The sequence below is a fragment of the Rhamphochromis sp. 'chilingali' genome (assembly GCF_963969265.1).
Source record: "Rhamphochromis sp. 'chilingali' genome assembly, chromosome: 9".
Classification (NCBI taxonomy): domain Eukaryota; kingdom Metazoa; phylum Chordata; class Actinopteri; order Cichliformes; family Cichlidae; genus Rhamphochromis; species Rhamphochromis sp. 'chilingali'.
In genome coordinates this window covers 21,127,452-21,154,245 of record NC_137936.1, presented here as the reverse complement: position 1 = coordinate 21,154,245, position 26,794 = coordinate 21,127,452, and the positions used below count along the sequence as shown (strand labels likewise).

At 42.1% G+C, this 26,794-nt stretch overlaps 1 protein-coding gene across 2 annotated transcripts in view; it reads left to right on the top strand.

Moving 5' to 3' along the window:
* The window catches only part of erc2 (ELKS/RAB6-interacting/CAST family member 2), a 45,552-nt gene that overhangs the window by 12,786 nt on the left and 5,972 nt on the right, over positions 1–26,794 (top strand). Inside the window, exons 3-12 of one of the 2 annotated variants that reach the window (XM_080890421.1) lie at positions 8,086–8,109; positions 12,926–13,360; positions 13,705–13,779; positions 15,896–16,051; positions 16,861–17,028; positions 17,464–17,631; positions 18,493–18,630; positions 20,355–20,495; positions 20,746–20,886; positions 24,683–24,885. In XM_080890421.1, the coding sequence (XP_080746547.1) occupies positions 8,086–8,109; positions 12,926–13,360; positions 13,705–13,779; positions 15,896–16,051; positions 16,861–17,028; positions 17,464–17,631; positions 18,493–18,630; positions 20,355–20,495; positions 20,746–20,886; positions 24,683–24,885 (1,649 nt within the window). The remainder of the gene's footprint in view (positions 1–8,085; positions 8,110–12,925; positions 13,361–13,704; positions 13,780–15,895; positions 16,052–16,860; positions 17,029–17,463; positions 17,632–18,492; positions 18,631–20,354; positions 20,496–20,745; positions 20,887–24,682; positions 24,886–26,794) is intronic. The other variant, XM_080890422.1, reaches the window with a different exon arrangement.

The following is a 26,794-nucleotide window of genomic DNA, read 5'->3' as shown; positions in this document are numbered from 1 at the left end:
CAGGAGGAACAATGCGGTTTTCGTCCTGGTCGCGGTTTCTGCGGATGATGTGGTTCTGTTGGCTTCATCGAGTGAAGGCCTCCAGCTCACACTGGAACGGTTCGCAGCCGAGTGTAAAGCAGCGGGAATGAGGATCAGCACCTCCAAATCTGAGGCCATGGTTCTCAGCCGGAAAAGGGTGGAGTGCCCACTCCGGGTCAGGGATGAGTTCCTGCCCCAAGTGGAGGAGTTCAAGTATCTCAGGGTCTTGTTCGCGAGTGATGGGAGAAGGGAGCTGGAGATTGACAGACGGATTGGTGCTGCGGCTACAGTGATGCGGACGCTGCACCGGTCCGTCATGATGAAGAGGGAGCTGAGCGTAAAAGCGAAGCTCTCAATTTACCGGTCGATCTACGTCCCTACCCTCACCTATGGCCATGAGCTGTGGGTAGTGACCGAAAGAACGAGATCGCGGATACAAGCGGCGGAAATAAGCTTCCTCCGAAGGGTGGCTGGCCTCTCCCTTAGAGATAGGGTGAGAAGTTCGGCCATCCGGGAGGGGCTCAGAGTAGAGCCGCTGCTCCTCCACATCGAAAGGAGCCAGCTGAGGTGGTTCGGGCATCTGATATGGATGCCTCCTGGGCGCCTCCTGGGTGGGGTGAGGTGTTCCGGGCATGTCCCACCGGCAGGAGGCCCCGGGGCAGACCAGGACACGCTGGAGAGATTATATCTCTCGGCTGGCCTGGGAACGCCTTGGTATTCCCCCGGATAAGCTGGAGGAGGTGGCTGGGGAGAGGGAGATCTGGGCATCTCTGCTTAGGCTGCTGCCTAAGCGGATGAAGATGGATGGATGGAATAAGAAAGAAAAGTATTTCTTTGTGCCCCCCTTTTCCCTGTTAATGCCCTTCCTGGCCCCCTGGCAAAACTTTGCTAGACCCGCCCCTGCACAGTTACCAGCTTTCAGCTACTTAGAAAAGGATCCTGGTGTTATTTGTCTCTCAGAAACAGTTCATAACTTCCCTTCAACTCATTCATGTCACCTAAAAGGTAAACCTGTTTCCCCATAACCTGTTCAGCTCTGATAATTCAGTAAGGACATCTCCGTTTCCCTCTCACCACATATCCAAACCTATATCATGGCCAGCAGCTTACAGCTGTGGCTCCAGCAAACATCAGCTGATACTAGAAATTAATATTAAATAAACGATTCAGTTTTTTACCGGACGGTTGGCAACTCTAATAACTAATCTTATGAATGAAATAAAGTTCACTATCAGTAACATCATAGCACCCGCCCAGCCATTGGCTGTATAGCACCTCCGTCATGCTAGCTAGTACGCAGTACAAGATATTGTAACTCACTGTAAAAAGTCAGCACAACAAAAATAAACTACACCTAAACTTGGTTTATATCTGACCCAGATAGACTGCAGGTCATAACTTCTTACCTGAAGTTCAGTTCACCTGACACTTGGACCAGCGGCCGCCTCGGGTCTCTCCTCCTCCTGTCTCTCCTCCTCCTGTCTCTCCTCCTCCTGTCGCCCCTTTCCCTCATCCACCTGCTGGCCTCTGTGAAAGCTCCGCCATAGCCACCATCAAACAACTGAGTTATTTTTACACATTGGCCAGCATCTGGCCAATCCACCACCTTTCATTGTTTATACTGTTACAAAAACGACAACAACAAAAACAAAAAAACATCGGCCCATGAAAACAAAAAATCACCATCACCGGTATGCCCGATGGCCAGTCCAGCTATGGTCGTTAACCAGATCAGTTAACCCTTCGCATGCCACAGCTGGCACAGGTGCCCAGGGTTGCCGACCCTGGTTTTAGGTCATACCGGAAGACCCATGCATGACCTAATGGATGGAGGTTCTCATCCAAGGTTTTACAGTACATGGCCCCATCCAGTGACCCCTCAATGCAGTGATGTTGTCCTGTATGGTAAAAAGAAACCCAGAACAGCCCCAAACTTAAGACAGCCCAGAACTTGTGCCTTCTTGAGCAGGGGGACCTTGCAGGTGCTGCAAGAGTTTGATCTATTACATTGTGGAGTGTTACGGATGGTGTTCTTGATTACTGTGGTCCCAACTGCTCAAGATCTTTCATGAAACTCCAGACAGAAGGCGATTGACAGTTCTTTTATATTTCTTCCATTTGTGAATAATCATATCAGCAGTTTCTCCCTTTTCACAATAATTCTTGCTGATGGTCTTGTAGCCCACTCCAGCCTTGTGCAGGTCCACAATCTTGTCTCTTACATCCTTTGACAACTCTTTAGTCTTATGCAAAGATGGTTTAGAGCAGGAGTATCTGTGATTGTGCTCCCAATCTGTGGGAGTAAGAATTCTTCCAAAGGCTTGGTTTCAGGGGATGAAATAATTATTTCATTCAGTGACATGCAAATGAATTTATAACTTTTATGTAAGGCGGGGTAAACCCTGGCAACTATTCTCACATTCACATTGAAGGTCACTTTAGAATCACCATTTAACCTAACCCCACTAACAGTCTTTGGACTGTGGGAGGAAGCCAGAGTACCTGGAGAGATCTCATGCAATTCACGTGTGGGAACGCCACTAACCACTGCACCACTGTGCTGCCCTGATATTCTGCCTCACTCCATTAAAATAAAACCTTCATAAAAAGTAGATACTGTTAATTTCTATGTAAGTGTCAAACTTACCAATTCAGCAGGGGATCAAATATTTATTTCCTCTAATGTAACATAGATTATTGGAGGTAAAAAAAACCCTGATATTTAAAAGAAATGTACATTAGTTCTTTTTTTCTCATGTGTGGTTCTGTTTTTCTAATTCATGCCTGATTAAAAACCATATCATGAGCACATTAATTTGGCAACATTCCTGTAGATTAAACACAGCCTTTACGTTTCAGTAAAAGACAGACTAGCTGATTTTTCATGCAAAATGACCGTGAAATTATCCACTTCAGTCCATCATTACTGATGGGATTGTACATCATTATTTTGCATCAGTTTGAAGACGATTTAATAAAGAAGTATCACATTAGCTTGCTGTTATTCATAGCACATAAGCCTGAGCCTAATGGATACACTAAAGCCCATGAACTCAACGTTACACTACCAACACAGAATTAGTAAAGAAACACACAAACTGTGTCACAGGTTCATTTCTTCTTTTGATGTCTGGTGCATTTAATCCCACAGTTTCTGCTGCCTGCCTCATAAATCTATAGTATTCATTTATATTGTTAATTAACTGCAACATTCTACAAAAAATAGACTTTGTGAACATTTAAGAAAACGTAAGCTCATTCCATAACTACAACAAGGACTGAAAATCATGATTAGCAGAGGCGTGCGCTGACAATTAATGAAAGGCAAGCAGTGTTGATGAATCAATCAGTGATTCAACTGGTCAATGCACAAATGGTCCGCACTTACACACTTCAAGAGTGCAGAAATTATTTTGATGATTTTCTCCTGTGCTGAAAATCTATGTACTGCATCTTGAGAGACAACTGTTATTACCGGCTTCCTGCGCTCTTGAACTGTTGGTAGGTTTGAGAGATCTTCTCTATAGTTCAGTCAGTCCTGTCACCCCCATATTTACTGACACGCCACCATGGATGCATGTGGGGTTATCCATAAAGATAGCAGACTGTGTTGCCAAAAACACACAAAAAACAACAGTGCTCTCTCACCATTGCTGTCAAGACACACACACGTATTTCTTACTTTCAGCTGAAAGAGAAAAGATGCGACATACCTGTGGGGTCAATATGGGGTCATCACATTTGCCTGGCTATATATTTATCTCTCTCTCTCTCTCTCTCTCTCTCTCTCTCTCTCTCTCTCTCTCTCTCTCTCTCTCTCTCTCTCTCTCTCTCCATATGTATATATGTGTGTGTGTATGTGTGTTTGTGTGTGTAAATGGCCGCAAACACAGTTACAAAAAACTTTAATTAAAAAAAATAGATAGCAGCACTCTCATTATGGCTTCTCTCATTTGATGATGATGGATTGGGGTAATCACCACCCCCATATGTTATCTCAAAGAGAGCAGAATTAAGTACATAAACCTTTACTTGTGCCCCCATGTGCACTCAAATACACGAGTTTTACAGGCGTTGGTTATGAATCTAATTATTTAATACATTAACGGTTAAAGAAGCCAAAAGTTAACATATGTTGTATTTTATTGCTCAGAGGGTTTAAAAACAAAACATTGGCTGTTTCCAGTGTATATTGGTTTGCCCTGACTTGTTATTAGGTTATAGCTAATAAATAACTTTTATAACCATGTGGATGGCAACTTTGCATTATATTATCCAATAAATACTAGCAAAAATGATAACAATAGTACTACTAATAAACAGTGTGCTATCAATGAGTTTAGAAACATAAAAAAATATATAATCAATAAATTATTTGCTCTTCTTTTGCATATTACATCAACAGTGAACAGATCTGCATCAGAGCACAGTTTAACTGCTAAAATGAATAATTTCATCTTGTGTTTGAACTTCATATCATTCTTCACAGTGACGCTTTGACACTCAGTTAATTAAACAAAGCCTAAGTGTAGAAGATCACTCCTCAGTCTTTGGTTTTTATCAAACTTAATGATGCTGGAGTATTATAGTTGGCTGTTCTTGACTATGAGGAGAACATCTAATACGTTTAGACATCACGCCTACAGCTTTAAAAATCCATATTGAAAGATATCAAAATGAAATTCCCCTACCAAGGGTTAATCTTTAGTAGTGCTGCATAGAAAAAATCTTGCTGCACAGTTGTGTGTACTGCCTAGACTCACAGATTCGTGCCTTTACTCTGCTGCCTAACTTTCCTGTAGCTGCATGCAGATGCACAGTTGCCTCGTGTGGGTGTAATTGTGTATTGTCAGCTGTCACGACATACAATACAAAGATTAGGAATGTAGTGAGGAGTAGGCTGCTCCGAGTCAGCACTTTAAAGCTGTCTGTCAGATGCAAACACCCACATTCTTTAACACATACACAGACAGTATGCCACACATATCGCAGCTTTTTCCTTTGCCACCTGGTAAAACCGCCTAAATGCCACCAGCTTTGAATATAATTCTGAGGGTAGAGTAGCTTTAACAGTTTTTATTACTCATTGCAAGACACATTTTAGCTATCCTAGTAAACACCCATCCTTGTGGGCAACTGGTTAGAATAATAAGGCGGGGAAGAGTAGAAGTTTCTGTTGAAGTTTCCTCTGCTTCCAGGATTTATGGAGGCAAAGTATAAGTCTGAAAAGGTCATGCCTTATTGTTAAACCAACAAGTGATAGAGGTGGAGCAGGAATGCTAGTTCTTTTAAACAGGGCACAAAGGGAGGTTGGCTGGCTCCTCTGACATTGAGGAAAAAGGTGGTTGATTGTGGATCACATTTAAAATTTTCCCAACAGCTACAACTATTTAATGCCGCCTGTCAGCCCCTGCTAAGGAGAAGAACTCTTTAAAAAATGTCAAGGATGTTAGAAATCAGCCAATATTTTCACAGAGATTCCTGAGCCTTTGTTGGATAATTTAGCTATGAAGAAAGAGCATCAAAGACATGTTGTAAGGCAGGAGATTTTACACTCTGGGTTCAATCTGTTTAATGTCATGTTTGACTCTTTAAGATGTAGCACGTGCACATTCTTACAGAACAACAGTACTTTTAGATGTCAAAATGACAAAATATAGTTTTAAAGTCTTCATAAACCTTCATACACCTCTCATTAGTTATTATTAATGTGTGGCTCTCTTCCACAGCGTGTCTTTGTCCTGTCTTCCTCCCCTCACCCCAGCCATTCGTGGCAGACGGCCGCCCCTCCTTGAGCCTGGCTGGAGGTTTCTTCCTGTTAAAAGGGAGTTTTTCCAAAGCGCTTGCTCATAGGGAGCCATATGATTGTTGGGGGGTTTTCTGTTTTCTTTGTATTATTGTAGGGCCTTTACCTTACAATATAAAGTGCCTTGAGGCAACTTTTATTGTAATTTGGCATTGTATAAATACAACTGAATTGAATACTTACTGTAGTTGTAAGCTGCCTTGTGGTATTGTGCACAATACAGTGCTTACATAATACAGTGCTAAAGAGTAAGCACATACAGTGGTTACTCTTTGCATGAGTAGGTAGATGGAACTGTAGTAAGTTTCTGTCTACCGATCCTGCCTTTTCCTGTGGTAGCTGGGATATGCCTCAGTTTGAGAAACAGGTAAGGAAAATGGATGGATGGATTGCTAGAGTAGATTTAGGTCTAAAGTTCAGGTTAATGCAATTTTGCAGGCAGATTTTTTAAGAAACTTATTCCACTTAATCTCAGTCTTTTTTCTCTAGATTAACCAGAGTTTTGCTTTTTATAGATATATTCCTTAAAATGGCTGAATCTGACTCCTTGTTTATGGTCTCTCTCAAATGGATTTCCTGTTTCCGCACTACAAGATTTCTGACAGCCAGTTACCCCCGGCTGCACCAGGTGTCAGTCGAAGAGGGAAGCTTAGCATCTCTCTGCGACTCTGGTGAAACCTCTGGAAGCAATTTTTTAGGATATGCGGCCAAACAGAAGCCTACTCGTGAGAGAGAGGGTGACCAAAAAGGGAACATCCGCTGAGTCATTACTGACTCACAGAAACTTCCACAGTTGTGCTGTGATTATTGGAGGAACGGCCATGCAGTCAATTTAACCCACAGTGCAATTATGTAAATGGATTCACTGGACTGGCTTTTGCAGTTCAGTTCCAAGATGGGAGGTAATTTAGGAGAAAGGAGCAGAAATGAGGGAGGATAAGAAAGAAAGTATGTGAGGAGAAATAAACGGTTGGGTTTCAGTATTTGCAGAGATTTAACCTCTACATGTTCAAAAAATTAGATATATTTCTAACATGTTTTTATGTACATAGCAAATTAATATTTCTGTGAGAGAGAAAACTTTGTGTTGAAAAGTGTTTGTCACTAAGAGACTGTTCAGGTTTTAAAGTTTGGCCTCATTCTCTGTTTTATATATTATATTTCCAACAGCACTACTGAAGGGAGTTGTGCTTGGCAGCAGTCCCGCAAGAATGCTGACACAAACACCGCCCCCTGATGGCCGGAAGAGTACATGTTTTATACTTACACAGTATCATGTCAGTTCTGTGCTCAGATACTGAGCCAAATGAGAAGGTTTTGTGACATTTATGATAATTTTGTATTTATATTAAGAGGTGGCTGTACTACATATATTATAACGTAGTTACACTGTAATTATTATAAATTAACACTGCAACTAGTGACTCTGTGGTTAATCTGTTCATTATGTTACGTCCCTCTGCAATTACTATTTCAGTAAGTTCTAATGAAATGGTAAAATAAGCTAACAAAGATCAAAAAATATATTTGCTGCAAGATTGTAAGAGGAAAAAATGTACTTTTAAAGCTGGTGTAATGTTTTGCGTATTTTCTCTGTAGCTGCAGTTTTCTACGATAATGCTTCATCTCATCATTATCATTCTTAATAACATAATTTATACTGCTTTTATTAATTGTACATCTATCACTGCTGCTAACCAGAATGCTTAAGTCATTTTTTAAAAAGCCATTTCCAATCTTTTCTTCATCTCTTTCCAGAAAGGCCATTCTGATAAAGTCATCATTTTTCTGTGGACAGACTTTTGACTTCTTGTAGAGAGAAAAGGCAGAAATAAAAGAAATAGCTGAGCTCTAGTAAGTCTCAGCACGCAGTGAGATGAGAAGTGTACAGAATTCCATCCCTAACTTTTTGATGGTTATGTGTACACCCTCTGAGCACTCTGTATAGACAGAGCTATTAATGTGAACACACATATGTGTAAGTGTGGAAGTACAGCTCAGGACTCTGAAGCATCCTTTATCAATTAAATGCTGTCACTATTAAAATGATTAATTTTTTCCATTGCTTTTCCTACTATGACAAGCCAAAATGTCTGTTTTTAAGAAGAATTTGCACTACTGACTGTGGACTGATAAACTGGCAGCTCTCATTTTAATCTCTGACTTGTTTATGTTCATCCATCTCTGTTGCATCAAGCTCTGACGCTGTGTTTTCACCATACATTTGTTTTTCTGTTCATTCTGCCCATGCTCTGCAGCTGCTGGATGCCAGGAGAACCAAGGTTTGTCCCTATGTTTGCACCACGTGCTGAGTGCACAACATAGAGTCACCTTCAGTGTGGCGTGTATTTTCAGACACCTGGCAATCCCTTTGCACCATACAGTCCTTTCTCCTATGAATCCTATAACTCCTAGAAGTTAAATATTTTCAGTGTTTCAGGCTCCCTTCTTGTCCTATGAACCCTGGTCTTTATGTTTCCTCATTTTAAGAGTACAAAGCGATTACTCTGTTTAATGTAATAATGTCTGGTGCTCCTTTAGTACAACAAAACCTAAAACCTCAGACTCCCCGTGAAGTCGGTTTGATTTCACATATTTTCCACTCCTTCAGATCCTGACTGAGCTATTTTCTGAACAAAAAGTAATTTGTGCTCCACTCTCTGTCTCTGCTGGAAGAAAATTTCAACAGAAGTCAGTTTTTGACAGAAACCGGGCCTTAAAGGTATTCCTCTAGACCCAAAACCAATCAATAAAAAGAATGTGAATGGTGTATAGCTTTGATATCATGTAATACGGACAGACAAATTCACAAACATGCACACCTTTGTTCAACAGATGGCTGATCTGTCCCTATGGGGTATCAATACTGTAACTTCTGTTCATTAATTTTATATTTTAACTAGTTTTCATCCACCCAGCCAGTCTCTACCAGGAAATTTCACAGTTAGTTTGCATATGTTTTCATTGTAACAGTATGGCCCCTCTGATATTTTTAACTTTTAGTATTCGTGTCCTGGTGGCAGATGCATAAAGCTGTGTGTATGCACAAAGGCAAAGGCAGATTTATGAAACCATGCATACAGATTGTGCTCTTCAAATACACCTAGACACTTAGATTAAAACAAAAATCTGTATAGTTGATAAGTTTTGTATCCCATATTATCCTCATCAGTTTCACCATATCTGCGCTGATTTCCTCTAAAAATGTCCCTCATATGGTCTGAAGATCTAGTGCATCTAAGAAAATTTGATCATTGTGAAAAGTTCATTTTTTTGTGATTAAATTAAAGAAGGTGAACTTTGATACATTCTACATTCATCATATATAAAGTGAAATATTTCAGGTCTTTATAAAGAAAAATATAGATTTCATTTTGAGTGAAATACTGTTCACACAGTATAAATAATGTCTATCTCTCAGTCTAGTTCAGTACATGCAAACACAACCCAACTGCTGACTTGACAGTTCTCCAGATAATGATCATTGACATCGTCCACAAGGGCACGGAAGAAAAGGCTGGCTGTTGCAGAGTGCTGTGCTCAAGCTTATTCGTGGATAGCTGACTTCAAGGGAAAAATGTGGTAGGAATAGTGCACAAACAGCAGGGATGACAGCAGCCTTGAGAGAATCGTGAGAAAAGTTGATTCAAGAACTAGGGAGAGCTTCTCGAGGAGTGGACAGATGCAGTGTTACTGGGCTGTTGCACAGACGTGCAAAATGCTTTTTTTTTCAAATGAAGCAAAGGTCCTGACGTCTGGGGGAAGAGTGGAAAAGGCACAAAATCGAAGATGTTTTGAAGTCCAGTAAGAAGTCCGCACACTGTGATGACTCAGGGTGCCAAGTCTTCAGCCGATGTTGTTGGTGTTTTGGTCCACTGTTTTTTATCAAGTCCAAAGTCAATACTGACATCTACCAGGAGATTTTATAACACTTTATGCTTCCATCTGCAGAAAAGCACCACCTGCTCACAGTGCCAGAACTGCTACCATGACCATGTTATTACTGTAAATGATTAGCCAGCCAACTCTCCTGACCCGAATCCCCAGAGAATCTAAGATGAAGATGAGAAACACCTGACCCAAAAATACAGTCGAGCTGAAGGCCGCCATCAAAGGAACCGAGCAGTAACACCTCAGCAGTGGAACAACCGTGTCATACTGCTCTGATGCAGTAATTAGTGGCAAAGGATTCCCAAGTACTGAGTATTTATATAAACATATATTCCATTAATTAAATATTTCTACATTACAAATTGTTTTAATAGTTTACTGGACTTCTGATTTTCATGAGTTTTAAACCATAAAAATCAAATCCATCCAGCCATCCATCCATCCATCTTCTCCTGCCTTATCCGGGGCCGGGTCGCGGGGCAGCAGCCTAAGCAGAGAAGCCCAGACCTTCCTCTCCCCAGCCACCTCCTCCAGCTTATCCGGGGGAACACCAAGGTGTTCCCAGGCCAGCCGAGAGATATAATCTCTCCAGCGTGTCGTGGGTCCTCTCGGTGCGACATGGCCGGAACACCTCACCCAGGAGGCGCCCAGGAGGCATCCTTGTCAGATGCCCGAACCACCTCAACTGGCTCCTTTCGATGTGGAGAAGGAGCGGCTCTACTCTGAGCCCCTCCCGGATGGCCGAACTTCTCACCCTATCTCTAAGGGAGAGGCCAGCCACCCTTCGGAGGAAGCTCATTTCCTCCGCTTGTATCCACGATCTCGTTCTTTCGGTCACTACCCACAGCTCGTGGCCAGACTCTGCTTCCTCCTCAGAAGATGTGTCAGTGGGATTAAGGAGGTCCTTGAAGTATTCCTTCCAGTGCCCGACAATTTTCTCAGTCGAAGTCAGCAGCGCTCTGCCAGCACTATACACAGTGCAGGTAGAGCACCGCTTTCCCCTCCTGAGACGGTTTGCCAGAATCTCTTCGAGACAGTCCGAAAGTCTTTTTCCATGGCCTCTCCGAACTCCTCCCACACCTGAGTTTTTGCATCAGCCACTGCCCGAGCCGCATTCCGCTTGGCCTGTCGGTACCTGTCGGCTACCTCCGAAGTCCCACAGGCTAGCCAAGCCCGATAGGACTCCTTCTTCAGCCTGGTGGCTCCCTTCACCTCTGGTGTCCACCATTTGGTTCGGAGGTTACCACCACGACAGGCACCAACCACCTTGCGGCCACAGCTCAATGCAGCAGCTTCGGGAATGGAGATGCTGAACATGGTCCATTTGGACTCAATGTCCCCAGTCTCCCTCGGAATGCTGTTGAAGCTCTGCCGGAGGTGTGCGTTGAAGATCTCACGGACTGGGGCCTCTGCTAGACGTTCCCAGCACACCCTCACTACGCGTTTAGGTGCACCGGGTCTGTCCAGCGTCCTCCCCCGCCACCTGATCCAACTCACCACCAGGTGGTGATCAGTTGACAGCTCAGCCCCTCTCTTTACCCGAGTGTCCAGAACATATGGTCGCAGGTCTGGTGATACAATTACAAAATCGATCATCGACCTGCGGCCTAGAGCGTCCTGGTGCCACGTGCACTTATGGACACTCTTATGTTTGAACAAAGTGTTTGTATGGCCAAACTGTGATTTGTGCAGAAGTCCAATAACAAAACACCGCTCGTGTTCAGATCAGGGAGGCCATCCCTCCCGATCACGCCCCTCCAGGTATCACTGTCGTTACCCACGTGAGCATTGAAGTCTCCCAGTAGGACAACAGAGTCTCCAGGTGGAGCACCCTCCAGCACCCCACCCAGGGACTCTAAGAAGGCTGGGTACTCTGAACTGCCACTCAGCGCATAAGCGCAGATGACAGTCAGGACCCGTTCCCCGACCCTAAGGCGCAGGGAACAAACCCTCTCATCCACTGGGAAGAATCCCAGCGTACAGGCAGCAAGCCGAGGGGATATTAGAATACCCACCCCAGCCCGCCGCCTCTCACCAGGGGCAACTCCAAACTGAGACAGAGTCCAGCCCCTCTCCAGGAGACTGGTTCCAGAGCCCAAGCCATGCGTAGAGGTGAGCCTGACTATATCTAGCTGGTACCTCTCAACCTCACGCACTAACTCAGGCTCCTTCCCCACCAGAGAGGTGACATTCCTTGTCCCAGTTGCCAGTCTTGGTAGCCGGGGATCAGTGCGCCAGGGCCTCCGCTCCTGGCTGCTGCCCGGCACACAATTCCCCCGAGGTGGTGGGCCTACGTGAGGATGGGCCCATTTCCCCTTTTTGGGCTGTGCCCGACCGGGCCCCATGGACTAAGGCCTGGACACCAGACACTCGCCCTCAGGCACCCTCCCCGGGCCTGGCTCCAGGGCGGGGCCCCGGTAACCCTTACCCCGGGCAGGGTAAACTGTTCCCTCGATGCTTTCCTCATAAGGGTTTTCTGAATCGCTCTTTGTCTGGTCCCTCACTCAGGACCAATTTTCCATGGGAGACCCTACCAGGGGGCAAAAGCCCCCGGACAACATAGCCCCTGGGATCCCTGGGACAAACAAACCCCTCCACCACGATAAGGTAGCGATTCAAGGAGGGGATAATAATCAAATTTAAAACAAAAAAGGCTTGGAATATTTCACTTTATGTTTGATGAATACAGATGATTATGATCATTTAGATTTAGAATTAAATTAAATTTCAGGGTGTTCAGTTTTTTTTTTTTTGTTCATCTGCACACTTTCTTCACTTATATGTACCAGTTTACATAAAGTTGAATGTGCATGTTATTGTACATGCACTTGGTCCCTGCTTTCTCAGTGTGAAAGTCAGACCTGTGAGAGCACCAGGGTGTTTCTGTGTATAATAAAGCCCTTTACAGACTAATAAATTTATATTTGGAAGCTGTGAATTCTTTTTAAAGATATTTTCTCCAACAACTGTAAATCTATGCAGTCAGGACTTAAATTAGATCCGTGCTTCACACTTTTTCAACAAAAAACCTAAAATCTAAAAGCGTGCCAAGGTAAGTCATGTGTTCCCCATGATCGACCTGCTGTGGGATTGTTTGTTCATCCCCATGTGTAGTGTTATTACGTAATGTCCGGTTATGAGCTATACCTAAAAATAGTTTCAATAATTGGTAAGTGTGTGTGTTTGTATATGTGTGTGTGTTTGTAGCATCTTCAGATGACCATCCAAGCTCTGCAGGATGAATTGCGCACACAGCGAGACCTCAACCACCTGCTGCAGCAGGAGAGTGGTAACCGCTCTGGGTCTGAGCATTTCACCACCATTGAGCTGACAGAGGAGAACTTCCGGCGGCTGCAGGCTGAACATGACAGACAGGCCAAGGAGCTCTTCCTGCTGAGAAAGACCCTAGAGGAGATGGAACTGAGGATTGAGACCCAGAAACAAACCCTGGGTGCCAGAGATGAGTCAATTAAGAAGTTGCTTGAGATGCTACAGAGCAAAGGGCTGCCCCCGGGCCCGGGCAGGGCGACCGAGGAGGAGGAGCAAGAACGAGCCCGGCGCATTGCAGAAGCAGAGGCGCAACTGGGACACCTGGAGGTCATTCTGGATCAAAAGGAGAAGGAAAACATCCATTTGCGAGAGGTAGTATATGTCGAGGGTTAAGATGATGATGTTAAGTCATTGCATTCACTGCTTTAGAGTAAAAAAAAAAACTGTTCTTTTGTTTTGTTGTCACTAGATGGCAGTGCAGCATGTCACAAAATCAATATTCTCTTCTCTGCTGCTTATCCCTGCATCATAACAATTATGTAATGTATGAAGTAAAAGAACTGAAGAGCAGTTGCATGAAATATTTTGCATGTGTAAGCATAAAGCTTTTATGCATTGTGAGGTGAGCTTTTGAAATTTTAATAATCTAGCTATTCATTGGAGACCACGATCGGTTTTGCTGTACCGCTGCTACAAATTGTTGTCTTTTTTTTAAGGAACTGCACAGAAGAAATCAACTGCATCAGGACCCAAGTAAAACTAAGGCCCTGCAGACCATTATAGAGATGAAAGTAAGACTCCTATACAGCCTGCGCATAAACACATACAGCAGGGCCCATCATCAACTACGCTTCACTGCTTCTGTTTAAAGCCAGATGTTATTTTTGTATTTACCTAACTGACTGACGTTCACAGCTGTAGCATGTTTGCCACTGCATGTCTAAATGGAAACCTGTTCCGGCAAATCTATTGTTGTGATTGTGATCGTCGGCAGCTGAGTCAATCATCAACACACTGACACACTCTAGCAAACACACACACACACACACACACACGTACTGCTCACAAAGCAGTTGTGCAAACATAAACAAGAGTCAATATTACTGTTTAACATTTCAGCTGTTGTGGCTCGCTTGACAGATGGCCAGCTACCCCAGACAGTAACACGCCACACCAGTTTCATGACAAGATGTTTTCTATTCTGCATGACAGATTGTTTGCAAACATCCCAGACTCCAGCTCTATCATTTCAGCTTCATTTTTTTGCAGGGGAGTATTGTGACTCCAAAGCATTGTTTTAAAATTTTCATTCAAGGTTTCTGAACTGAGGAAAAACTACTGAGCTGAAATATAGCAAAAAAAAGTGTATAAAAGGATAGCAAGAAGCATCTTGGATTGTAAATAATTCCACAAAACATACCATATGGAGAATCTTTTAGGATGAAGGACCCCACCCTCTTTACACAAGCATGTTGTACAGCAGCTGGATGTGACACTAGCGATATCAGGCTCATTCAATGAACCACTGTAGACACCACCAGCCTCACTGCAGAGGCCTGACATCACTTCCTCAAAATAAATCATGACATCATCGCTGAGCTGACACAGCCCCTCTCACTCGGCTGGATCCGTGCCGAGCAGGCCCCAGCCTAGTCATGTGATGTGCAAGCTCTACGATCCTGTTGATTTTCATACGGCGCGCGGGGAAGTCCCGCCTCCTTTCTCCTCCTGTGCTGTGCAGGAAGACCCTGCATCTCTCCCCCTCTCCTCTCTCCCACTGCTGTGTTGATGCTGATGGAAGCACGAATAATCCTCCCTCCCTCTCTTCCCCTACATCCCTCCCACCCTCTCCTCCTCACTCACCAGAGACAGTGCACGGTATATAGCCTGCCTGCTGCTGCCATGGAAACAGGTGTGGTTGTTTATGACAGTGAGAGGCCAGTATGCAGGGAGATAGAGAGACAGAGAGGCATACAGAGGCAGGGAAAGGGAAATAAAGAGCAAGATTTACTGACCAGGTCGATGTACCAGTGATTACATGTGGATGGAATAAAATCACTCTTCTTTAAAGGTACGATGTCTTGTCTCGATTGCAGCAGTGTTAGTTCATTGATGTTCGTCTCGTAACACAGAGACTGAGCTGAGGTGCAGCAGCAGGGCGAAGTGCATGTACAATGTGCAGTGCTCATACATTGACGTTAACCCCTCAGATCCTTGTCTGGTACTTCATCATTCCTCATCACATTTCCCACCTTCCTCTGCAGCGGGCTATCACTGCCCCTGCTAATGGCCATAAGTTCATAAGTTCAGAGTCACTAAGAGGAAAGAAGGAGGGACACAAAAAAAGAGAGAAAGACAGAGAACAACAAGGTTGCTCCATGTTCTGCTGGAGAGGGAGATGGACCATGGCTAATCTTAAAGACGTTGTATTATTTATTTAAAAAGCCGTGAAGCTAAAGCTGCACTCACAGTCGCAGTCTAGAGACTTGATCTGCAAGCATCTACGGCAAAAGCTACGGCTTGTTACTTTTCTTCCTTTCCCCCTGCGCATTTCTCTCCGGTCCTGGTTGATCTCGCCGTACTGGATGTGCGCTCAATATTTCCCAATGGTGATTAATCCTCCGAGCTGCCGCACGGAGCTGAGTAGAACGCTTCTGATTTCACCGACAGATACTGCAGTTGCTCTCAGTCAGACCAAAGAGCTTTTTCCATTCTTGGTTTATCTCACTATATCTTTCAGTTCCTCCCCCCCCTTTCAGTCTCTGTGTCTGTATTTCTCTTTAAATCTTTTACCCTCCATTTGTTTCCTGGACTCTTTTCTTTAGCTCAGATTTATTTGCAGCATGCAACTTTTGGACATGCCAGTCCTGGTTTTGAGGTGTGTCTCCTCCGCGTGTTTGTGTGCAGGACACCAAAATTGCCTCTCTGGAACGCAACATTCGGGATCTGGAGGATGAGATTCAAATGCTGAAGGCAAACGGCTTACTGAACACAGAGGACAGAGAAGAGGAAATCAAACAGATGGAGGTCTACAAGAACCACTCTAAGTTTATGAAGACGAAGGTAGAGACTAACTGCACTGTGCATGCAGATCTGATGCTGTTAAAGTATGGCTTAATATAAAATGGCAGGCATGATGTTCAGGGTACAGAGCTGTGCAGAAGAGAGAGTACTGAAAAATGTTGTGTTACATAAATGAGCTGCTTTAACACATAGTGAGAACAGCAAAGTGCCCTGTCGGCAAAAAATCTGAAAGAGGCTCCGTGCCAAAAGTGGGGAAAAATCCAAACTTTGCAAACGCATACTTTAACATTTGAAAACACTTTTCTTCCTTAATTACACATAAAAAGTACATCACTTTATTAATCTGTGGCCACAAGACAAACACAAGTCTAAAATAAGATAAGCCACAATGAAAGCTTTGTTTTTGTTGAACTGACTTCCGCTGCTTGTTTTCCGACCGGTCCGTGATGATAAGTTGTGTTTGCATATCAGAGTTAGAGTCATACACTCAAGCACAGCCACCTACAACCTGTGATAGTGTCAAGGTGTGTGTGTCTGTGACTTTCTGGGGCTCACGCGTACGTGTCTTTGGAGTGTTTACGTTTTCTCTCCTTATTAAGCGACCAGCCACAGTTTTGTTCTTCTATTTTTAGACTTCTTTTCATCAATCATGAATAGAAATGATGTATAATATATGATGAATGCAGGGGAGTTAGTCCCAAATGCATATTTAATGAGGGAGAAGCGTGTTGATGAAAATAGTGCGAAAGCTGTGCAGACTAGCTCGCGGTTCCCATTCGTGAGTGTGAAATCGTTACACTGCTCACGTAACGGTTGGGTCAAAATGATCTGCTTCCTCTCATGTACAGATTGACCAGTTGAAGCAGGAGTTGTCAAAGAAAGAGTCAGAACTGCTGGCTCTGCAGACGAAGCTAGAGACCCTCAACAACCAGAACTCAGACTGCAAACAGCATATCGAGGTGCTCAAAGAGTCTCTCACTGCCAAGGAGCAACGTGCTGCCATCCTGCAAACGGAGGTAATAAAACAAGCTCAACTTATTTGTACACGTACAATAAATTAACTTAACAATACATCGCTTCACAAACATTCTCAAGCTCCTAGCCAAACTGAGCAAACAATAGGCTCGCCCTGGGCCCGAGGCTTATTACAGCAAATCATATCAGCAGAGTGTTTGCTTTGAAAGCTTTGTAGTAAGTGAAGTGCAACCTAGGTCACTACCAATGAAAAACTGTCACAGCTCATAGACCAGAAAACATCACAGATCTGCAGTAATAAATAAATAACTGTGGTGAATTATTAAAATACTTCCCTAATAAATACTCATCCAGCACCTTTTTTACTTTAGGGTTACTATAAGTTATTAAATCAAAGTGCTTTTAACTATAATGGTACACTTGGGATAATTAGTCCACTTTGTGTGCTTCCTCTGACATGTATTAATGTGCTTTAGGTTGACGCTTTACGTCTACGTCTGGAGGAGAAAGAGTCCTTCTTGAACAAGAAAACCAAGCAGCTGCAGGACCTGACGGAGGAGAAGGGTACTCTCGCCGGAGAAATCAGGGACATGAAGGACATGCTTGAGGTCAAAGAAAGAAAGATTAATGTCCTGCAGAAAAAGGTGAGAATGGAAGGAAAGAAGACCTCACCATGTAGAAACATTAGGGAGGAAATACACTTTAGCCACAATTTTGGCTTGCCCACATTACTCTGCTTTTGAGTTATTGTTTATTTTTTTGTCTACAACACACTGTATTGTGGGGGCATGTCTAATTACTCCAGATTTAGTCACAAATTTGAAATGAACAGCGACTGTGTGGGTTGTTTCGTCACATTTCCGTGTCCTGGACTAAACCAGTCGCTCTGTGGAAATATAAAGCTGGGAGGTTACTCTGTCCATGAAGTGTGAGAGAGTCTCATGCTCTCAGGGGAAAATGCCCACAGAAAGACAAGCAAGAAGATATTTCTGCCTCACTGGCTCTCATTTGTGTGTGCTATAAATACTCACAGAGTGTTACTCCATATCGCACCCAGACCTGCTCTCTCGTTTTGTTTTTCTTCTCTTGTGTCTGATCACACACCCTCTCTCTCTCTCTCTCTCTCTCTCTCTCTCTCTCTCTCTCTCTCTCTCTCTCTCTCTCTCATCTTTGCACTTTTATCTGTTTCATCATTTTTATTAATTATGAATCATTGTTTTCTCCTATCTTATCATAAATAAAATACCTTAATTCAGTCCTGCACTGCTCAGATAGCAGTTTGGTTTAAATTCAGGTTTACATTAAGTTCTGCTTTTCAAAACTTAAAGGTCTTATAGTTTTTGATGTATTTCTTCTCACATTGTACATTGTTGCTTATGTAGTGTGTTAAGCTTCAGAGACTTAAAAAATGGCAGATATACCGACTTTAAATGTTGCGCTGGTTTGGAGATCGTGCTTTTTATTGTGTGTTTTGCTCCTTGTTTTTTCTTATTTTTCTGAGTCAGATTGAGAACCTGCAGGAGCAGCTGCGGGACAAAGACAAGCAGCTGGGGAACCTCAAGGACAGGGTCAAGTCTCTGCAGACCGACTCCAGTAACACAGACACTGCCCTGGCCACCCTGGAAGAGGCGCTGTCAGAGAAGGTAGATCACGCCACCCTTATACCACAGAACCCGTAACACTGTCTGAACTGTGACACTTTATCTGTTTGTAGTTACTATCATATCATCAAAAGGATGTATATACTGGAAGGAATTCCAGGTGACTTTTTCAGACAATCATTCATTCAAAATCCAGGATGTGAATGACCTCTTTTTTTCTTGTATGCTCTCAAGAAGACCACAAGGACCAAACATTAGCGTCATTATCGACAAGAAATTGAGATTAGCAAACTTTTTTCCTGACGTTTTATATCTCTGTTAGGTCGCAGTAACACGGTCCTAAGCAAACTTGTATTCCCTGACCGACTGGTAAATGGTTGCTGGCTGTCGCTAAGTGATACTGATCACAAAGAGGATGCTGCACCAAAAACCTCCTTGTGGTTGTTTTGGTCACTAGCAGATTGGCACATTGCCAGCGTTTGTATGGGTGGCTCCAACTTGTCTGCAACATTTTCTCTCTGGGCTCTAGTGAAACTTGAACACACTGCAAGTGCCACACAGAGTAGAAAAGGAGCATGTTCGCCATCAGTTCAATTAAATTCAGTTCGATTCAATTTTATTTATATAGTGCCAATTCAACAACAATCACCTCAAAGTGCTTTATATTGTACGCTAATATTAGAGAGAAGCTATCTGCTGTGACTGGGGGTGAGGAAAAAGAGAAGATAAATACACATTTATTTATTTAATTTAGTAAAAGTTACACTCTTTAAAGAGAATAATGTAAGCTTCGGTGTTGTCATAGATACTTGAACTTTAGAGTTCCTCATAAGGGGAATTTAAAGAGACACAAACAGAAATGCTTCCTCTTATTTCCAGACTTCATATTAAGCTTAGTCAGCTGGTAGCTGGTGAAATTCCCACATATGTTAAACCTTTCCTCTAAATGAACCATGTTAGTAAAAATTCTTGTTTTCTGTTTCTTCTTCTTCTTTTTTTAAACAACTACAAGTTGCGTCTAGTTGCTGTGGAGTGATTGTACAGAACTTCTGAAATTGTGACGAGATCAGATTTGTACTTGTGCAGAAAGAAGTGTGAATAGTATAAAATATTAAAACATTTATTATTACATTCTGTTATTACATTCCTTGATATCAAAGAAGAGAGATGAAGGCACATGTCGCAGCAGGGCGACTGTGCCCTTCTCTGCACTAAGGCTGTTTGTGAAGCCCATCATGGTGCTTTAAAAAGCTCCATCGGGTTTGACTTTTCTTAATCCTCCTAAAAATCGTGGAACCTCACCAAATATCAGTAGTAACTCTATTACAGTTCATAGATTTATGTATAATTGAGGAAATAGCTGATGTAATCCTCTAGCTGCATTAGATATCATTATTTCTTTCCTGCACTAGTGTTTTATTCAATTTTTAGGTAACCAGATTTTGATGATTACATCTTTACTTATAAAAACATACAAGGAAAAAATAACAAAGTAGCACTGGGGTAAAATTCCAGGCACGGCATCTAGCTTGATTCAGCATTTTAGCTTAATTTTAGTCTAATTTCTTAATAACTGTATTTTTCATGTGTGATATTAATTTCACATAACTAGAGACATTTGTTTTTTAAAAGGAATGAACTGATACAAATCTCTGATTTGTGCTGGAACAATCTTAAATGAACATCTCAGCAGTTTAATGTTTATATAGACTCTTAACCGTTCAGTCATATGAAGAGTTTTAATTCTTTGTGCTTCTGTGTGTTAGGAGAGGATTATTGAGCGTTTGAAGGACCAAAGGGAGAGAGAAGACAGAGAACGACTGGAAGAAGTGGAATCATATAAGAAAGAGAACAAGGAATTGAAGGAGAAGGTGAACAGCCTGCAGATAGAACTAACAGAAAAGGAGGTCAGTGAGCAAAGAGATTTTCTCTATAAGGCTACAGGGCTGTGTACACATGACTGTGTCCTTCTCTTTGCTGCAGAGCATGCACCTTTTTTATGCACAGCAAATATTGAAACACTATCTTTCAGTAGGGCTTTAGGTGCCATTTAAGCAGTCGCCTCAGGTGCTGTAACTTTGTTGCACATGCTGGCACTCTGCTGGCCTGCCTGGTTTGAAGCGCTGCTAACCGTCTGTCCTGACTACTCACCTGCAGTCCAGTCTCATCGATCTGAAAGAACACGCATCATCCCTGGCATCCTCTGGCCTCAAGAAGGATTCAAAGCTCAAGTCACTGGAGATTGCAATTGAGCAGAAAAAAGAGGAATGTAGTAAGTTGGAGACACAGTTACAGAAGGTAGGTGTGCATCTCTCACCACCGAATCACCTCGCACACTATAATGCAAAATTTTAATTTAGATTTTAAGAGACGAGCAATTCACAGTTTTTAACCTGTAGAGAATTTTTCAGCAGGTTGTTTTGAAAGAAGTAATTACAGATTATGGTTCCCACAGCCATCTATATTAAAAGACGGCTTATCTAATGCTCATTTTTACACAGTTACTTTTTGCAGCCAATCCTAATTATCCAGTTTTTTTGGTTTTAAAGATCTGTTGTGCTTCAGTTAGAGGGAAATCAAGTAAAGGTGGAAAAGTCGGAAATCCTGAATTGGGGTCAAACAGTGTAGTAAAGCTAGCATTACACCACACAGACTCATACAAGTCTGCACGTGTTGGGAAAACGACACCGCAACAAGTTTCATGTTGGAGCTGCTGCTAAGCTTTTGATTGTACTATTCAATCTCTATATAAAGTTAAGCAATTTCATGTGCTCAGGAAACCTGTGTTTAACAGCTCGACAGCAGCCATGTTCTGGACTTTAACACTGGTTAACACTGTTTTGCTATCAGTGATCCACTGTGAAGAAAGAACTTAAAAATGAGCCTAATGCTACTCTTACTGAAGGTCATATATAAATGATGACTTTCCGCTGATGATTTCAGAAATGTCTGGATGAAAGCTGACCATTTTAGCAGTCAGTACGGCAACATTTTCTATGGATGTCTCTTTGTCTGAATTGCAGAGAGCTTCTGTACTCTGAATGAAGACTGCAGCAATGTCTCTCTTTAATTGCACTGAATTGTAGATAAGAAGCCAGAGCTGAGTGTCCACTGCGAAGAAAGGAATGAGCTCATTGTGAATTCAGGGACCACTTCAGTGGAGACTGTTAAGCAGTTACAGACATAAGAAAAAAAGGCTACTTTCCTTTTGTAGAAATGATTGGCCAAATTAACGTGCAGTGTATTTTCTCTGTTCATATTTTCCTGCTGGTCTGATCTTGGCCTGTGTCATTGAGGGAAGATTAAGTATGATCACAGATTATTTAGTGAAGACAGCTCTGTCCCATTTAAAAATTAAAGTAGCAGTAAAGAAACAAGAATACTGAGGTCTCACTTCTGAGAACATGTTATCCTTCATTAGGCTGTTTCTTTGGACCTGAACAAGAAATGTGAACAGACCTTATATAAAGCACACTTCATTAGGCTAATGGCTGCCATCGTGCTTTGTCTCCTGTAACAGGCAGCCATGCTTTTTAAGGGTGTTGCAAGTAGCAGGCAGTCATTAAATATCCCTCTTTGCCTTCTTCTTCTCTTTCTTGAGACTATCGCTGTATCATCTCTTCCTCTGTGTTTGTCTCTGTTGTGTTGCCGTTAGCCTAACAACATGTGTACTATGTTACTTATCTGTCAAACATGTATTGTACCATGTCTGATCCTGCTGTTCTCTCTTTGGCTCAAACTCAATCCTGACATTTACTCTCCCGGGACTCCCCCGTCTCCCTCCTGTTCCTTCCTCAAACCCTCTGTTTGCAATGTAGCAAGCTGAGCAGCTATTCAGTCACATGAACACTCCTGTAAGTCCCTCTCCTGAGCTCTCTGAGGCACATATTGAAAGCATGAGGACACTGATAACTTCCTTGAAATATGCTAGATGGTGATCGTGCCAAACCCCAGCACAGGTCCTGCTTTCACCCACCCAGGATGCATGTTGTTCATTGCACTGTACTGATATAATGAGCTGCAGTCAGAGTCCTGTGCACTGTGCTCATCCTGTAACTGTTTGTGATATGTGGTGAAACTGGTGCTGCATATATGTAGAACCGAAGGCTTACTTAGTCTGCTGGAACGTGCTCAATATAGATTCTTCTGCCATTTTATTAAGTATATGTAGCTCAAACTAAAACAACAATCTTGCAATAAATTCTGTCTTTATGAGGGTTAATTTTATACAGCTGTTTATTGCCCTTTGTTGTAATTACATTTTACATGTAAAAGTCTTCCTATGATTTAGTATAGCCTCATTACACTGTGTCATGTAAGGACACACCTGGGATTAATTGCAGGACTGTTAGACTGCATTAGCTTTAACTATGTGTGAAGTTGTTGTTGTTTTTTTAAGTTTTGGCTTTGTAGATAGTTTTTTCGGTGGTTATACTTAATAAACTGTCATATTCTTCCACAGCACAAAAAAAACATTTAAATGTAACAAATTTTACATTTATGTAAAATTTTGTATCTATAGCTAAATTTAATGGTAATGTTTTTAGTCACTAAGGCCTCATCTGGGAAGTTGTGTGGCAACAGGAACCCATACATTCACTGAATTGTACAGGTTACACTGACCTCAAATGCAGCACACGTGTGTTTTGTCATAGAAGCTCATGTGGGGAATATGACAAATTAATAGTAAACTTTTCATTGGACTTTCAGAGACTTTATGCAATTGAAGTCACAGGACATGGCATTCAAGTTTCCTCATATTTGGTGCACTTATAACCAGTGAAAAAAATTAAAAGAGGCAAACAGAGTGAACAAACCTTTCTTTAATACATATTTGTCATTGAATTATGTCTAAATATTACATTTTTAGCACAGCATTTCAGTTCAGTGTGTTTTAGCATCTCTGTGAAAATCCTCAAAAAATATCAAACTATTTGACAGTGAATTATAATATTGACATCCCCCCAACTTGATCCACTTTTGTGTATTTTGTGAATCTTGGCAATTTCAGAGGTTCTTAAACAAATGTTATAGATAAGGAAAACAGAATAAAAACACAGAATGCATTCAAATAAATAAAGTAATTGAACTGCAAAATCCTCAAATCATCAAGTGCTTCCTTCCTATAGCCTCCTATAAATGCTCTTCTGTAGTATACTGTTCATTGCAATATTTGCAGGGGCCATATGGAGGGCAATTTGTTGTCCAATAACTGTCTGTTGTAGTTATTTTTCATAAATTTCAACTAGGATTATTGGGTCTTAAATAAAATTATGTATATCTCCTCTAAGCTAAACTCTAGCATCGTTCCTCATGCATAAAATATGACAGTTAGAACAGATTTACTTGGTCACCCTTGCTTCTCTTTCTTCATTCTTTGGACTGACAATTGCAAAGACTGTGCAGCTTCGTTGGGTTTGCATGACTTGGTCGACCTTTGTGCATGTTGTCAGTATCAGTGTTGCCACGCTTCTCTTTTGTCTCAGTGTGGTGCTGTTAGCGAAGGTATCGGCCGTGGTTGAAGATCACTGCTGTGTTTTGGTGGATGGCTCTGTATAACTCTGCGATATGTGTTAACATATGTGGCTGTGTATTGTCCAGGGTGCTGTGTACCACTGTAGTGGAGAGATGTCCTTGCTGTCCAAAAACTAGACCTCTGATTTTGATAGCCAGTGAATCAATTTAGTGCTTAACTATAATGATTTGTTATTATTGTCACAGACATACAAAACTCTCACAGACTATCCTGAAGTCCTGTATTCTACTCCATGTGCATGAAGTGAGTCTCAATGGACCATTTAATTGGAGCTAAATAATAGCTTTGTTAAAACTAATGAGCCAGTACCAGTAATGATGCCCTCATCCACAACATTTGCCTCGGCTTTATTCATTTGAAAGTACAGGGACACTGCAAGAGACGTAGATAATATAAGTCACTGATGGACTACAGTGTACTGTATGTATCTCTCTTTCATTGACAGTAAAACGTTCTGCGCTTCACACTTTTGTTGATACTGGGTTGTTATTTTTGTTAACTGTGTGTTTTTGGGCGTGTACATGTTTGTATTTGTCTTTTCTTGGCATGTTGATGCAGAAAGCCCATGAAGTGGAGCAGCAGTCGGGCTCCAGAGGGAACCCAGAGTATGTGGACCGGGTGAAACTGCTGGAAAAGGAGGTGAGCTACTACAAGGATGAAGCTAATAAGGCTCAGACAGAGGTGGAGAGACTGCTGGACATCCTGCGAGAGGTGGAAACCGAAAAGAATGATAAGGACAAGAAAATTGCTGAGTTGGAAAGGTAACTAATTCTGACTGCATATTAGCCTGCACTGCTTTAATGCTTCCCTTTTAACAAACACTCTGTTTTCTATGACCATTGTTACATCTATGAAGATAAAAATTAGCATACCTGCCTGCAATTTTAGCAAACCTCTTAGGTAATTTAACATGTTTGCCTGAAAATGCCTGATACATCCATTCTTTGTTTATTTTTTAGCTCTCTACTTAGCTTCAATATATTTATATACAATATAAATATAGGGAATATAAAAACACAAAAAATGGGAGAAAACAAGTAAAGAAAAGGAAAAACAAACTTATCAATACATACATACGGTGTGTTTATTTCATGTATGATCATAGACTGTATATAGAAAAGATGGATGTAGCAGGTTTAGGACACTAATAAAGGTGTTTCTTAAATCACCATTCTTTCTGTTGGCCAATTCAAAAAGAAATCCATTTGTAAAGGACTGCATGAGAAAAGGGCCTCATGAAAATGACATTTTCTTTATGAGTTTATTGTCTGTTTTATTAGTTTTAGCTCATATAAGATACAACATGAGATAAATTTTGTAAATTAGCGTCCCAAATAGAGAACAGGTCTGCTGGAAGTAAAATTATACGTGAAAAGTGGAAGTCCCCCTTTATGTTACTAAAAAAGAAAAGAGAAAAAAATGGCCAAGGCCAAAATGCTCAAAACGTTGTGTATGATACAAAAAATAAATATTTTTCTGTGGCTTGTTTCACATCATAACAAGTAACCCGGCATAAAGAGATGGTTTTAAATCTGCTACTCTCTATATCGCAAACAAAACCCCATTTATCTTCAGATAAATCAGTTTATTTTGTAATTTAGGTTACCCAACTCTCTAATGGTATTACCATAAGCAATACAGTGTGCCACTGTTTGTGCTGAGTAGCTCTGAGCAGTCTATTCTTGATCTGGATGCATCTGTTTGTCAGCTTTACAGTTCTCTGTGTTCGGTGTATGCTGGGCAAATGTCCATGTGGCTCTGTGCACATTTTCATAGTGTTTCCATGTTATGTTCAGTTGTGATGTTCTCATACTGCACTGCACTCGATGGTATTGGATAATGTGCTCTGTACACACAGTTTTGATTTACACGTTTAGGTTTTGTTTATAAATATCAGCAATGCTCCACTCAGCCACTTCTCTTTCGGAAGAGGTCATCTGAGTCCAGTTAATGGAGTGCAGAAATAAAGCAGGTGGCCTCTCTGGTTCTCTCCTGGGAGCAGTACTGCAAGTTTATTTGCACTTTGGTTTGTCTAATGAAGGAGATCATCGTCCTTTACCTGGACAGGATTCAGACGGATGAGACTAACATAGGGATTGGTTGATCTGCATGAGGACCACACAGCCCTTCTCCCCTGCCACTGCTTAGTGTTAAAGACACTTATATACTCCCTTCTCAGATCATTATAGGATTAATGTCGTGATACTTTGTTAGTGGTGTTTGATTAATTGCGTCTTCTTGTCCTTTTTTTTGCCATCTTTACCCACTTTTCTCCGTCCCATTTCCCTCTCTCTCTTCTGTACCATGCTCACCTGCCCCTCTCTTTACCCCTGGCCATGAATCAACTTTCAACCTACTTCTCTTCTGTTCTGAAATCTGATTCTGATTTTTCAAAATCTTTTCTTCATCTCCCTTGCAAATCTTTCTCTGTTTTGACACCAGCCCCCCTCCCCCCGCCCCCCGCCCCACCCCTCGTCCCGGTGGCAGAGCTCCCCCTGACCCGCTCCCTTCTGTGTCCACTGCTCCCCAGCAGATAGGGGGCATGGTGTGGGATTTCCTGGGAAAGTGAGTGCTCTGCCCTGGCACTTAAGGCTTGGCTGCGTGGTTAAAGTCTCCGACTGCGACTGCCGCAACTGCATCTGGTTTCACCTGTGTACCTGGGTCTGCCTG